The sequence below is a fragment of the Halichoerus grypus genome, chromosome 2, assembly GCF_964656455.1.
Source record: "Halichoerus grypus chromosome 2, mHalGry1.hap1.1, whole genome shotgun sequence".
NCBI lineage: Eukaryota > Metazoa > Chordata > Mammalia > Carnivora > Phocidae > Halichoerus > Halichoerus grypus.
In genome coordinates this window covers 48,717,200-48,732,699 of record NC_135713.1, presented here as the reverse complement: position 1 = coordinate 48,732,699, position 15,500 = coordinate 48,717,200, and the positions used below count along the sequence as shown (strand labels likewise).

Here is a 15,500-nt window from a genome sequence, read left to right as displayed (position 1 = left end):
CTTATAACTTAGAGAATACATGAGTTTTAGGATGCAAAAATCTTAAAAATTAGTTGTAACCCATCAAAGTATAAATTGGTATACATTTGGTAAAGGATACTTAGGAAGTATAGGTATCAAAAGACTTGAAATATGCATATTCTTTTATCCAAGAATTTCTCCCGAGTGTTGTTCATTACAGCACTTCTTAAATCTGAAAATTTGCGGCGGGGTGGGGGAAGCATACAACCTCATTAACAGGGGATTTGTTACAGAAATTATGGCCATCTATATAATGCAATATGTTACGACCCTTAAAAAGAATGAGGTGGCTATAAATATGTATATAACCTATATTTATATAAAACAATATTGTGAAAATGTCTGAAAGCATATATACTAATATAAGTAATGGTTGTATATGAATAGGGGTATTACGGGGCTTTTTTCCTCTTCTTTGTGTTTCTTTTGTGCTTTTTATACAATAAGAATGTATTAGTTTTAGATTTAGAGAAACAGTAAAGCTGTTTCCATTTTAAAAAACAAAAGCAAGTCACTTTTAACTCTTTCTTCCTGCTCTTGATTGCTTTTGCTTCTGGAAGAGTTATTAATTTCCAAATGTACATGGGTTCTTTGTATTCCAACCGACAGTCCTCATGGTCTTCCCTCTCTGTGTTCCAACATCCCGGGCTCCGATCCTATTTCCAGCTCACTTTCTCTCTCCAGTCTGTGCCTTGCATGCTCCCCCGGGCTCCACTCCTTGTAAAGAGGACTTAGTCACACAGGCCACCTAGTACTGCTGACTGCATCTTCGGTAGAGAGAGGTAGTAATTCCTTCACTTGATTTTTGAATCTCAAAGTTGTTGCCACACATCCAGAAGTTTGAAGACTACAAATAAGAAGTCAGGGCACTGTTCAAATCCAGATTAGAAATTTTCCTTTGGCTCCTTATGTTGGTAAATTCTGCCCATGTTGGCTTCATTCTGACACCCTTCTGGTTCAGTGACAGCCTTCTGCAGTTCAACGAGCCTCTTCCCAAACCTCTCCTGAGCCTCACTGGCTCCTGAGGCAGGGCTCTGGGGTGTACAAGCATTTCACATTGGAAGCAGGGCTCCGCTTGCAAGGGATTTGGTTTTAGGTTTCTTAGGGAGTGCATCCCAGAATACCATTCACACACTAAAACATCTAGGAAGATAATGAAATATCCAAGTGGCTGGAAATGCAACAAATTTCTTCATTAACCATATTTCTGGCTCTTGTTTAGGTTTGTGGTTGATTTTTTGGTTTATATATTTTAAAGTCAGTCTTAAAGATAGGTTTGTGAAGATAACTTGCTGTTTTATTGTTTACCTCTGGTTGTTAATTTAGTGACTGAGGGAAAAATGGGGCCATTATAGAACAAAAAGCCTCGCCTAACACATATGTAATAACTCTCATGCCCAGAATGGATCTGCCTTGAAGGGAAATGCTCCGCTGTTACTCCTTTAGTTCAAATATAGAGTAGTCACCAGGGAAGCTTGGAGACCCAGGTGCTGGTTTTATCATTGCCTCTGCTATGAGGTTTTATTTATTACTTGGCATAGAGTCTAGATATTTGTTTGGACATTAAATGGCAATAGAATATAAATATTACCTTCCTAATATCTGCATTTCTTTTTATTTCCAGTCAAAATGACATCATGTCACACAACCATTAAAAAAAGGAAATTAAAACCCCAGAAATATGTTAAAGCGCTGCAGTGAGTCGCTGAGCTATAAAAGCAGGGGAACTCTGCGCGCTAACATTGGAATGGTACCGAAAGCGCTTTTCCTGCGCTGTTTGGGAACACAGCTCTCCAGCCCCTCATTTCCATTGTTTCCAGGAATACGTATTCGAGAAGTTAAGGAGGACGGAGGAGTGATTTCTCTAAAAAGAAACTCTGAAAAGAGAAAAATCCATTTTCATAACTGAGAATGCATCCTTCTTGACTACATGATTTTAATTTGCAAATAAATCCCCTTAAAGAGAATTTCCTTATTTGATGTGTTTGTGAAGTGGATTAAAAAAAAAAAAAAGACTAAAGGCATGAAAAGGCCACAAACGGCATATATATTTAGTTAGGATTTACTCATTACTAAATGTTCTGAATGGATTTTGTAATCTTTTCATTAGTATTAGTGCATAAAATCGAGTTGTATTATTTTAAATGTTCTTTGCATATAGCATTTCATGTTGCATGGACATTTGGACACTGCAAACAATAGTTTTGTATAACCAGAGCTGTTCTGTCTTGACCAGGACCTCAGTTGAAGCCCAGAGAAGGGCTCTGCCTAGATTGGTGCTGCATAGAAAGTTACTGGTTTCCTTTAGGGGAGTCTGAGATTATGAGATTGAGAAAGTACCCAAAGCCGTTGATAAGCAGTTCCAACATAAGGCCAGATCTAGGGGTTTGATTTTTTTTTTAAGATTTATTTATTTATTTTAGAGAGAGAGAGTGGGCGAGAGCATGCACGTGAGAGCGCGGGGGAGGGGGGAAGGGAAAGGGATAGAGGGAAAGGGACAGAGAATCTTAAGCAGACACCCGGCTGAGCACAGAGCCCAATGAGGGGCTCAATCTCAGGGTCCTGAGATCATGACCTAAGCTGAAATCAAGAGTTGGATGCTTAACCAACTGAGCCACCCAGGCCACCCAGGCACCCCTGATTTTTTTAACCACTTAATTAACTTTTACTCTTTGAAAAGTAATGAGTTGGATGTCCCTGAAATGCCAATATATCATTTATATATATATGCCCATGCATATATCACCTGCTTTCTACCAACCTCCACTCCCCAGTAACATATAGCTATGAGTGAGAGGACTCTTTGACAATCTCAGCTGATACATCTGCCCTGCAAGCTTGCTTTCCTGTGTAGAAGCATTTGCTCTTGCTTTCTGTGCATTTGTAGGAAAGTTCCAGACTTACTGTAGCATATGTACACAGCTGTATGGGGTCCAACTGAGCTTACTCAGCTAACATGTATCTATCTCCAAGTTTAAACAGGACAGTGGAAAACATCTTGAATTCAAATGTCTGTGGCTCCTCAATACTCTGATTGCCCTTAAATCCATGTGTCTTATGAAGTGTAGTGTGACCCTAGGGAAGGCTTCCTACGAAACTGGAGCAGAGGTGGTGACCCACCATCTAAGCCTCAGGAAGGCAAGAGGGTACACTTCTGAATGGAAGGAAGCTGCGTTCCAACTCTACAGAGTAATTCATCCCTCTTCTGGGGTTGGATTACATATACCTTTCAGGAAGTTTCTTTTCCAGGGCTTTTGGTGTTGCGACACAAAACAGTTAATTCCTACCAATGCCGTCTGGACACATGGTAAGCACTAAAAATGATGATTGAATCAATGGAGAATTTACTCTCTTGTGGAATTTTTCAAATGCCTACATTGCTCCCATTCTATTCTGATGATTTAAAAATTGGGCCTTTTTAAATTTGGGATTACAGATTTTTCTAAAGCTCTGAGCTTCCCTTATTCTGCTACTGTCCCTGCCTGGTTTAGGATGACACCCTTTGCAGCCCTTTTCAGAGACTGTGGACTAGGTGTTTGGAAGAAGAGTCACATAATGCTCTCTCATCCTTGCATTCCTTTTGTAGTTTATAGCTTCATCTGTTTTTTTCTTTTTTCAACCTGAGATGCTCATGCTTCTTTATTTGTGGTTAATTATGCTCAGTTAAGTTTTTTTCTTTCTCTACTAGATTCTCGGAATTGTCCCAAGTTTTAGGGGGAAAAATTGATTAGTCCCATTTCTACCGGTGCCTCCTGAGCCCTGTGCTTGAATACAATGAGGTCACTTTGTTGAAGGATTAACTTTATATTACATTCTTGCAGAGTAGACGTATGTCCCTAAGGTACGACTACCCCCACTGATGAAATAAATATACCATTCTTTATGATTCCTCCTCGTTACCCTCTCTGTTGATTTTCAGAGAGTTTATGAATAGTCACATATTTATACAACTGGCCAAAAGTATACTACTTATTTTTCTTATGGTCTGTAATAACCTATGCAAGGTTATTAAAGGGTATACAGACCCCTTTTAAGGCATAGTTTCTTATGTCATTACTTTATACAAGGAGGTCAAATTCCATCTCAGCAACAATCTCTTGCTCAATGAACAAGTAATATATGTTCATTGTGGAAAACTCAGAGAATACACAACACAAAGAAAAGGAAGAAAAGCACTTTAAGATCCACTTTTTTTGAAATAACTACTAGTTAAGCAGTTTATACACACACACTTTTTTATTCTATGTATGTTCATTTTGTAAAAAGTAATCATATTATACATATGCTCTTGTAATCTGCTTGTTAACCTAGCAATATATTATGTCAGTAAATATTCTCCCCCCGCCATGGCATTGCTTTTGAGGACTGTATCATATTCCATTCCATGGGTATGCCATGATTTAACCATCCTGCTCCCTAGACATTTCATCTGTTTTTGGGTTTTTTTGTTTTTTGTTTTTTAAGTAACAGTTTTTATCAGATGGACCTTCTCACTCAGGGATCAGTTTTTGTCGTCTGGTCAAAGCAATCAGAGAAACCATCAGACACCTTTGAATTGAAGACAATGAGCTTTGTCTTGCATATTTTTTGTGCTATCTTTGTCTACAGCACTGGACCATGCCATTGTATTATTCAATACCTGAATTAGGGGCAGGTTAATGTATTTAAAAGTATGAGTGTAGAGCAGATCATAAAGGCATGGGAAATAAATTAAAAGCCTTTGTCTTACTATCTGAAATATTTCCCCTCACATAGTATACTTCCATAGAGTGGATGCTTATTTTGCTTTGAATAATGGGTTTAATATATCTAACTCAATTACTATTTGTGGCAGCAGAATGACTTCTCCTCAGCTCTTTAGCTATTAGTTCCATATAAATATTTGAATTGGTTCTTTTAATCGCAGATAATAGTGTTGGTCATTCTGCTGTGAGTTGGCTGGATGGACAGAGAAGCACATCCTCCCCCCATACGTCAGACAGTCATTCATTTAACAACCACGGGTTTCTTGACACAGTAGGAATTAATTCATTATGCAAACAATCGAAGGAGCAGGTCAACAATTCAAGTTTTATTGGTGGCTTAGACTGAAAAATAAAACCAAGAATTAGAATTTTCAAGATGCTGAATTATGTCTCCAGATATTAAAATGATACATTTAATTGTCTAAAGCTATTTTTTATGGTTAAACATCTTTGATGGCAATTAGTATTATGGGTGGGGGATGGATGTGATACATAACTTAAACCTAGGTGCCCATTCCTGTCCCTTTCATGCATTTCTTGATTAAATACCGTGGGTTTTACGAGTAACAGCTTCCCTGCATAGAGTTCTATGGCTTTTTCTCTACACGTCTAATTTGAAAAAAGAATTCTTCTCAAGGGTTTAGAAAGTAATTCATAAAATGGGAGGGATAATAAATATTGTGCCTTAACTCATATATTAGTATAGATAGAGAGATTTGGTACACCTGGGTATAATTTTAGTTAATTTCCGCAAGAGACAGGTTGAAAGTTTACTGTTTGGAAGCGGGGGAAGGTGGGGAGAAGATGTCTAAATCTCATATTTGCAAAAATGATTACATTGTCTTAAATGAAAATGCTACTCTATTAGCAACTTCAATAAGCATTGCATTTGGGAAAATATCTTTTCAATAAAAAGTTACCTGAAGTTCACTCCAACTTAAAATATACAAGTGAGGAAAAAGTACTTACTCTGATTTATGTGTCTTTTGGTGGTGTAATTATTGGCTTTTTACTCACCTGTGTAAAACAATGTACTTTTGTAAATGGATTTCTGGCCACTTTACGCAGCTTTTTTTTTTTTTTTTTTTTTGCCATTTTTTTTTCCTTACATAAAAAGTAAGCACTGTCAATCAAGGAATTTTAAGGTTTATTTCCTCTTTAGAAATGATTGATAGCCTTTTAGATTTACAAGTTGACAAGTTAAAGGGTTCTATTGGTATAATTATGTACTAAATTCACAGTCTTTCAATTTAAATGTCCTTTTAAAACCACAAGATTATCATACCTGTATTTTGAAAAGTGGGCCAGTCAGTTTGGGTTGGTATACAAATTGCTTCCATTAGCCTTGGGACCTATTTGAATTTAATACAGTTTTTTAAAGTTAGTAGTAGTATGAATCTTACTTTTAAAATTTAGGTTAATGGAAATGCATTTTAAGTAAAGCATGTGGCAACTTGTTTTCTAATGTATAGCTAAATGTCAGAACTACAAAGACTGTCTTTTTACTCGGTATGGTAGAAAAAAATGTGGTTGAAAACATTAGTTACACTAAAAAAGAAAAGAAGAAAAACACTCACCCACCCACCCATCTATTACTTAAAGGATATGGGGGATGTGGGTAGAGGACAGAGCTGCCATCTTTTCTTGGTCAGATGAGGAAGGCTGAAGATATTTCATATCTTGGGAAGAAATTTTGAAAATTATAGACCAGAGTCCACTTCGTATCGCATTTAATTTAAGGCTGCTTTGGAAGAGAGTGTAGACAGTATGGGTACAATAAGGCCCATTGTCTCCAAATATTATTACAGGTTTGCTCTTCTTCTAGTCTTTTTAAGAATTTTTCTTGGAGACCCAGCTGCTCTAAGCTAGTGCTCCCCAGAGGCTGGTCTTCTTCCTGAAATAATATTGATTTTGGTCAATGAGTCTGTCATTTTAGATGTAAGGGTGTTGTATCAAGGGTATTTTCAACACCTATCACCTTGCAGACTCTATCCAAGGGTAGAATCGGCTTTCTATGCTGAGAAGATCCTGTCTCCCTGCCTCTCACCCCATTCTTGCGGGCTTAATGGCCACAGAGGCACTGAGATGTATCTGCTGAGGTCTACTAGACATTTTTCAGTTAAGCAAGTACTTGTCATTCTCCTGCTGTTTATAATCTATAGACACCCTCAGACAAGCCTTTGAGTGTTTTGACCTGAGCTTCTAACTAGTGAATCCTAAAACTTCACATCAAATGCCATTTCACTTTCTGTTTTTGATTATGTAAGGAATATAGAATTTGGGCAGAAGAACAGAGTCCGGGGCCTGCTATTAATGTTCTTTTGAGTGAGTCACTGCCCGCCGTGGTAAATAGCACAAGTAGAGGATGGACATGTTCAGCAAGGCGATGGTGCATCTGATCACCTCATGATCGAATTCAAAAGTATAAATTAAACTTTGGACTTCCAGTTATTTCCACACCATCAGTGTTATGGTCTGTTTTATTTCCTGAAATTGTTCTAATCATGTGACTTCTTCATTGCAGCGCTCAACGAACCCACCATTGATTATGGTTTCCAGAGGTTACAGAAGGTCATTCCTCGGCACCCTGGCGACCCTGAGCGTTTGCCAAAGGTCAGGATACCTCTTTTTTTTGGGTTATAGTCTCTGGACACTTGGGCTTAAGTGATGAGCAGAAAACTTTGCTATTGATAAAAATTAGTTCATAGATTAACAACTCAATATTTGTGTGCTTTGTGTCCTTGGTACTCTAAGGTAAATAATACCGAGAGTAGCAAGCATTTATGTGCCAGGTAGTGTTATACTTATTTTTACATATATTATGTCATTTCTTCCTTTCAAAAGCCCTCTGAGGTTGGTACTGTTACCTTTATTTTAGAGAAGAAAATAATCAAGCAAAAACAGGTTAAATCATTTGCCCAAGGTCACATAGCATGTAAATTGCTAAACTGAGCTTCAAACCTATACAAGCCTGGCTCCAAAGTCCAGGTTATTAGTCACTGCATCACACCAACTCTCAAGAGGAAAAAGAACACTGCCTTTCTACTATGTGAGGATTTATACTTATCCCCGGTGCAGCTAGAGCTCAAAAGAAACATATTGGCAGATCTTGCAACTGGACAAATAAGACAGAGCCTCTTACCACCAGAGGCATCCTACCTAACTGGAAATATGGCACAAACATGTGAGAAAGTAAACAAAAATTCAGGACAGAGTGATACACGTCATGCCGCAGTACATTGTTCGTTGCCAACACAGAAGGGAGGAAGTTTACATGTAGTGACTTCTCTTCTGTACCTGTTGGCAGCGCCCCATCTCTGTATCCGAGGACCGTGGGCCTTGTGGCAGAGAGATCATCATACACGACCAATGACAACGGGAAGTATTAGGTACATTTAAAATACAACCCAAGTTCTGCGAGGACTCAGAGTAGAGAATAGTTAAATGCCAAAGAAGTTCAAAGTACAGAATTAGTGGGACCAACATTCACCATTTATTGACAGTAAAATGAAGTTTCATTTACTACATAAATGAAAACTATTATAAATTAAATGAGTAGATGAGAGGTGCTCTCCTTGCCAGAGTAAGGCTAGAGATACGTCCTTTCTAAGTCTGTTTCTCCTCATAAAACACTTACAGAAATGAAGTTGGCGTCCTTCCTAGCTCAGCAGACTTCTTTGGGGGATCAGTTTATCATCACATCCTCCCTGCGAGCCTGGTGCCCTGGACAGCAGAGCCACCTGTGAGAATAGGCCTTTCCCAGGAGAAAGGTGTCCCCCCAACTGATGCAGAGATGAAAGGAGCCAGTAGGGGAGGGGAGGACCCTACATGACCGAAGAGAAGAACTGTGACCAGCAAGAGAGGCTCTTCTCTGCTCAGACCTGGGGCTAGAACCACACAGTCTTCAGTCTCAACCTTCAGCTTCCCAGCATAGCCTTCTGCCCAGTGCTGTTCACCTCAGTAAAAACTCACTGCAGAGGAAGAAATTGTATGATGTGTCAGTCTGTTCATATCCTTGTCTTTGAAGCAGGCCTCCATCCTACACATCCTTCTCTTTTACCCTGACTTAGTCTTGGGGAGCAATTAAATAATCTAATAGTAATAGTGAACAGCAATCTCTGTCTAGAGTGTAGATGTGCCTTGGAGAGATTTACTTTTAAGTTCCTCTGTCCAGCAAGAACCTCACTCCCATGCATTTCCTGAGGGACTGTAATTGGTAATTTTATAGAGCAGTGATGTAAACGACATGTGTCCACCTAACGGTCAGTGCCTTAGGTGTCTCAGGAGTAGAAAGAAGGCATAGCCACAATGCCAGATTTTTCTTATTTTCCATTTAGGGACTTTACCTGTGGCATTTGATGTCTCTAGAATCTGCTAAAGGGACTTGAGAATCAGATTGGCAGGTGTGAGACTCAGAGCAAGGGCACTTACTAGCTATGTAACTGGGGTCAAAATTCTTTTTTTTCCCTCCAAGATTCTTTACCTCTCTGTGCCTCAGTTTCCTTCTTTATCAAATGGAGATGGGAATATTTTCTACCTTTTCTGACTGTTATTTTAAAAACCACTTATTGAGCACTCAACAAAAGGTAGCTACGATTATTTGCCAGTTGAGTAAGAGTGGCATTGTTGCTTCGGAGGGCTCTTCCATCCAGTCTCAGCAGAGCAGGAAATCTAATCGTGTGAGCAGTTGCACGGGTGATTTATCTTCTGTGCCTCAGTTTCTTCATCTATAAAGTGGGGACAATAATCATGCTGACTTCATGGGGATCACGTAAGGATACAAAGAGGTACTCCTGCAGGTGCCCTCCAGCACTGTTCTCTGGCTCACCATTGCCTCTCAGTAAATATTGATCAAAAAACAGAAGATAAATCTGGTTTAAAGGTTGAGATCTAAAGAAGTCAGGAAGTACTTTTCTTATTCGTAAAGAAGTAAGAGAAATAGGAATATAGGGCTGAGTTTCGTGTATTTTTAAAGACATTTTTACAGTCGCACATCACATTCAGAAATGGTGAGCAAACAGCATGGGTACGTGTCACTTCATCCCCGGTGGCCCGATGGTGGAATTCCCAGTCCTCTTTTCCTGAGTTTGGGAGGAGTCATCAGGACACAATGGATTTGTGTGTTAAGGAAACACTCGGCCGCCTGCATCTAGCCACCGGACTGTGCAAGGGCTCTGGCTGGAGCCCACCCCAGGAAGCTCTCTGTGTGACTCAGATCAGCGGGGCTGTCCTCCTGGCTCCGAATGTTAAGGTGGAGTGAGAGTTCAAGAGCAGGGTCAGGAAGTGGCGGATGGAGCCAGCTTGAGGTATTCCTGTGCACTTGGGAGATTTATACTCCTGCTGTCCATTGTTAAGGGGATAAAAATGGGCTCTGCCTTTCTTAGAATCATGGTCAGTGTTTGTCAAACAGGAGAGTTTCAGTGAGCCATGGACCACACACCTTAAAAAACAAACTGCACTTTATTAAACCCATGTGTTTGTGAATAGACAAAGCTAGATTCATACAACCACCCACATATTCTGTCAAATGAAACTGCTCCAAAGCCCAAGCAGACGGCTTTCCATAATAATATGCCTTTGTCTACCGGCTCGTGCTTTTTCAAAGAACTTGTGCATGCTTTGTTTTCTTGGAGCCCGTCTTATGAGAGAAGTTGAGAAAGCAGACATCATTCCCATTTACCAAATGAGAAATCAGGAGCAAGCTGGATCCTTCTCCGTAAATCATGCTGTCCCTGAAAGTCACCATTAGTGATAGTGGCCGTATGCACAAATTTCAAATACTGTAATTATCCTACGCCTGGGTGTGTTTTGGTTTCCTTTTTCATCTGCACAGGGAGAAGGGTGGGCTACGATTTTAAATGGAAGCATTCTGCTCTGTTTCATTCGGACTCGCCTCCCTCTCTGGAGCCTGGAAGGAGGGAGAGGAACATGTGACGAACTTTGGGGTGAAGGTTGACTCTGCGGCTAGTGTAGAGGTGAGGGGATGGGGACTGCGGTCAGTCAGAGACTGAGAGACGCTGGCCTGCACGATGCATTCCAGAAACACTGGGCCCAGAGTTCTCTTTGTTTCGAAGGCCAGAGGTGTCTCCATCCCCTTCCAGTTGACTGCAAGTTGTCTTCCCGAGTGGTCAGTGAGCAGGAGCACCGAGGTGGGCAGAGTGGGCAGGGCTTGTAGCCTTGCGTGGGTTGGCACCGGGTCCCAGGGCGCGGGTGGCGCTCCGTCACACCTCTGCTGCGCCCAGCACTGCCTCATCCAGGTGCTCGAAGAGCACAGAGGTCGAGAGAGTGGGCTGTCCACCCAGATGCACGTGGAGCTTGAAAACCAGATCCACCGCTCTGTGCAGTGACTTGGCCTCTCCAGCCTGTTGCTCCTTCTTCATGCCGTGGCCCCGCAGTGTTGCTGTTGGGCATTAGGGAGAGAATCTCGGCAAAGGGGCCTCTCCGGAGCTAGCCTGACTTCAGCACACGGAGGCTCCAGTCCCTGCGAGGTGGCTGCTCCCCATGCCACAGGACTCAGAGTTCCAGATGGCCGGCGACTTGCCGCAACCTCACAGCTAGCCAGTGGGAAAACGAAAATGTGAGTCCTTGGGCTTGACCGCCTCACGGTTAGCGTGTGGCCACATTCCCACTTCGCCTTCAGATCTGGAAAGCCAAATAATCCTGTCTTGAGGTGACTGGCTCCTCTCCCCTGTCCCTCGCCTACACCTCACCCCTATCCTACTTAAACTCTTGCCAGCTTTCTCTCATTCCCCCACTGAGAGGGGCTGGCATGGGGACCTCCACAGGGCAAATGTTTTTTTCTGCGAGAGCCAGTCCCTCTTTTAGAGAAAAGAAAGCAGTTTGAGAAAAGTAACAAAGGCGGCATTTGTGTATTTTGCTTTATGGAGCTGAAAATATCTGGTAAATTGATCCAGTGGGAGTAATAAATACACATTACTTTATCTTGTTCTTCATGTCCTATACCCCTGAGCCTTGATAGAACAACACCACTTAATAGACTTAAAAAAGAGTAATTACACTCATTGGTTGTGTGATTTTTCAGCCCTCCCAGCCCTGCCTGACCTTCTAATTTAGCTCACCGTGTCTAACTAATGCATTTATATTCATCTTTTATGAAGCATGTATAGTACAGAATTGACTTTAGAGCCTTTTTCAAGCTGTCCTCCCAGGTCTCCAATCTGGTTAGTAGTGAGGAGAGGGGGAGCTATCCATCTCTATACATACACGTGTATAGATAATGCACATACATGGCTCACAGCATTTTTTTTATCCTTTATGAAACATAATAAAAAGTATTTATTATATTTTTACTTTAAAGCTTTTATACAGTCTAGCATTATTTACAGCTAAACATGCAGGCAAAAGATGCGAGTGTTTTAAAAATGATTACTGTTAATGTTTCTGCTTGTCAGAAGTGCTTAAATTTTCCTGCACTTTGTCTAAAAACTTAGTACTGTTGCCTTTTAAGAACAACACATTTAAAAGATCTTGCAAGTCAGATTTGCAAACACTGCTGACAGTTTGTGATGAATGATATTGCAAAATTTGCAAGATGTTTGTCATTTTGCACAGCCGACATATTAAGGAGCGGATTAAGAAACGCAAAACCCCTATGGAAAACAACCATCCCAAACAAAAACCAAAACAAACCTCAAGCAAACCTTGAACCCAGAGAGCACACACACCAGAATCTCTCACCCGGGTTTTCTCTCCCAACTTCCCACTCAGCCAGTGGAACCCAATTGTTCTCAGTGCATTTTCTCTCACCATATGGTCTCCTCATTACCATACACTAAGAGTCCATATGGGAAACTTGTGAAATGAACTGTATTCATTTTAACTGCCAGATGAGCAGCCTTTTGCTTTGCAAGCTTAGCTTAAGTCATCTGCTGTCTTCATGTTGTTATGGCAACACGGCACCAATAAAAAATTCTAATCTACTGTAAGTGATCACAGTATTTTCAGTGCTTGCCTATAACTGCCCTCAAAGGGGAGGAGGGAAGAAGGGTTATAGTCTTCCAAGGAGCAAAGGATTGGTCTCCATTCCAGCAGGTGTCAGTAAAGAAGCTGGTGAGATGGGGAGAGGTGCCAGGGTGGCCCTGTGGTAGACCTGAGTCGGAAGGGATGTGGATTGCAGAGGGATGGACGGTAGTGAGGATGGACTAGAGACCCTTCGGGAGGCTCTGGAAAAAAAACATCGACTGTCAAAAACCATAGTTCTTCCAGCAGACGTGTTATACTCGGCTGGTGCTGCGCAGCCTGCCACAAATAAAATGCAAGATTCTGGACCACACGGGCAGCCAATCCTTTATGGTCGCTTCTCCTTCATTGGCATGTGAAAAAATCTCAGCCTCCATGAGTCTGCTCTTCCTGTACGTGGGAATTAGTCATTTCCAACACCGTGCTAATTAAGACTACCTTAAAGTAATGGAAGTAGGCAGCAACATCCTTAAATATAAATCATTTTCACCTCCGCGGGCCACATGGTATGTTGCATCTCTGTCGCTCTATCTGTATTGAAAGTGAATGTTTATAGTCTCAGTTCATCAGTTCACATTAGCCTCATGCTGAATATTTAAACACAGAACAATTTGAACACACCATGAAGGAAGACAGTGACTGCACTTTCATTTGGAACAGCAAGGGCTCATCTAATAATAATTTAGTAAATCAGCCATTTAGTGGCTCGGTTGTGCACTGCATTGTGCCAAATATTATTCAGTTCAACTGTACACTTGCAGAATTGAAATTCAGACTCCAGTCACAGGCACTGTTTTTGCTCAATGGAGAGACAAGACCCCAAATCACCCTCCCTAAAGAGCGTTCGTGTTTAGCGATTTATCATAAATACAGAGCTGGGGCAAAATAAAACTGGAGTAGGCTGTATACAATGTATTCTAATTATGCTTTTATTGTTTTAGTCTTTATGCAAAGACTATCAGTGATTCAGAACCCGCACTTGCATCAGTGAAAATACAAATAAGAAATCTTGGCGTAACCACATGGCCTGTTCGCAGAAAAGGGGAGGAGTAAGGGTTTCAGAAAAGGGTAAAGAAAAACCTGTCATCTTTAGCTTCCACACTGTGACACTGGCCACCCTCTCACCTTGATCATTCATTTATTTTGGTCATTTGAGGAAACTCTGTTAGCATTTTATCCAGGAACCAAAATGACTCGACTCCGACAAAAATACAGAAACGAAAGCCAATCATATGGTATATTTAACTCTTAGAGAAAAGCACACTTGCGCTTGAACACAAGAAGCATTTTTGTCTCTGCATTCTCTTGTCAAAAACGCAAACTATGGAATGCAGCCCCTTTTCCTCCTCTCTCCCCTGTATCTGCCAGAAACCTCACAGGCTAATTCCACAACGTGTTTTGATAATGTGCTCAAGTTAGAGGCTTGGTGGCCCCTCTACTTATGCCTCTTGTGTGGGGGGGAGTTTAGCTTTGTTCTGTGCACACCCTGAAGTTGAATATAGAACCGTGTGTGGGGGTTAGGAGTAGGCATTTTTTGGGGGAAGAAGATTGTAGCTTCATTTAAAAAGCCCATGATCCTTGCAAGAACTATAATTTTCCCTTCTTTATTTTACCTTTGACTTGTTTTTTGGTAAGTTATCCCACTCATCATTATTGTATCAGGCCCATTTTAAAGATGAGGACACTGAGGCTCAGAGAGGCCAAGCTTATGCAGCTGGTAAATGCAGGTTTTCTACCTCACCTGACTTCCTCACTGTTAGTCTGTTCAGAATCTTCCAGTGTTTTGCCAATAAGACTGCATCTCAAACAGCACTCAAGGCAGGTAATGCACATTGACTCTAAGAATGCATATAATCTGCCAGAGTTCTCTGGAAAATAAGTGAAGGTTATCAATATTAGTGCTGGCTATTGCTCAGGAAAGCACTAACTACATATATCTACTGAGCCAGGTGCTAGCATTAACCCTGCTTTACAGATGGGGAAACCGAGGCATGCATTCACAATGCTAGTAAGTGCCAGAACATGGATTTGAGCCAGCTACATTGAACCCCAGAGCTAGTATCCCTAAGCACTGCTTCCTAGGATTAAGAAAAAGGAATTTTGAGGAAAAAAAGGCAATTTTGCAATCCAGTCCTAAAAAAATCCTCGAGCTTGGCCAGGGCTGGGGAGTGGAGAAAGAGGGAAATGGTAGCATGGACTGAGGTTAGCTCAGAAAGGGCTGAGCCAAGCAAAAGCGGCAGCTGGTGGTGCGGATTAAAAACATGCACATACAAACATTGGAGATAATTCTTTTTCTCTTTAGTAGCAGAGTCATTGTTGTCGGGACTTGTAATGTCAGTTACTCTATAGCTGAATTCTGGAAACTCTTTCGAGTTCTTTTTTAGCACTGAGCTCTTGATGAGGGTGACCGAGTTTATCCTACTTCACATCACACCCTGTGGGCAGGGGCATCGACTATAATTACTCATTAGTTCAGGGAGAAGTCACAGGAGGAACAAGGGCTAACTCAGGTGTACCTCCCCACCATCCAAAACCCTCCTCTTAGACTGAAACCCTTAGAAACAGAGACACTAGGAGGTAGGTCTTCAACCTTGCTCACTATTTTCAGCCCTGAGTAACACTTCAATTAAGCATCAGAGTAATAAGAACAGCCCCAGCAGTCTCGAGGCAGTGGATTTTAATTGCAGTTATGCTCAGGACCATCTGTAAAGCCTTGGGAATTTACAGATATCATTTGTCTGGAGGTGCATATAA

At 41.1% G+C, this 15,500-nt stretch overlaps 1 protein-coding gene across 13 annotated transcripts in view; it reads left to right on the top strand.

Annotated features, from left to right (window-relative positions):
• EBF1 (EBF transcription factor 1) overlaps window positions 1-15,500 on the top strand; it is a 391,270-nt gene that overhangs the window by 350,504 nt on the left and 25,266 nt on the right. For all 13 annotated transcript variants that reach the window (XM_036103654.2, XM_078066804.1, XM_036103653.2 and 10 more), the window contains one exon: window positions 7,291-7,379. In XM_036103654.2, the coding sequence (XP_035959547.1) occupies window positions 7,291-7,379 (89 nt within the window). The remainder of the gene's footprint in view (window positions 1-7,290; window positions 7,380-15,500) is intronic.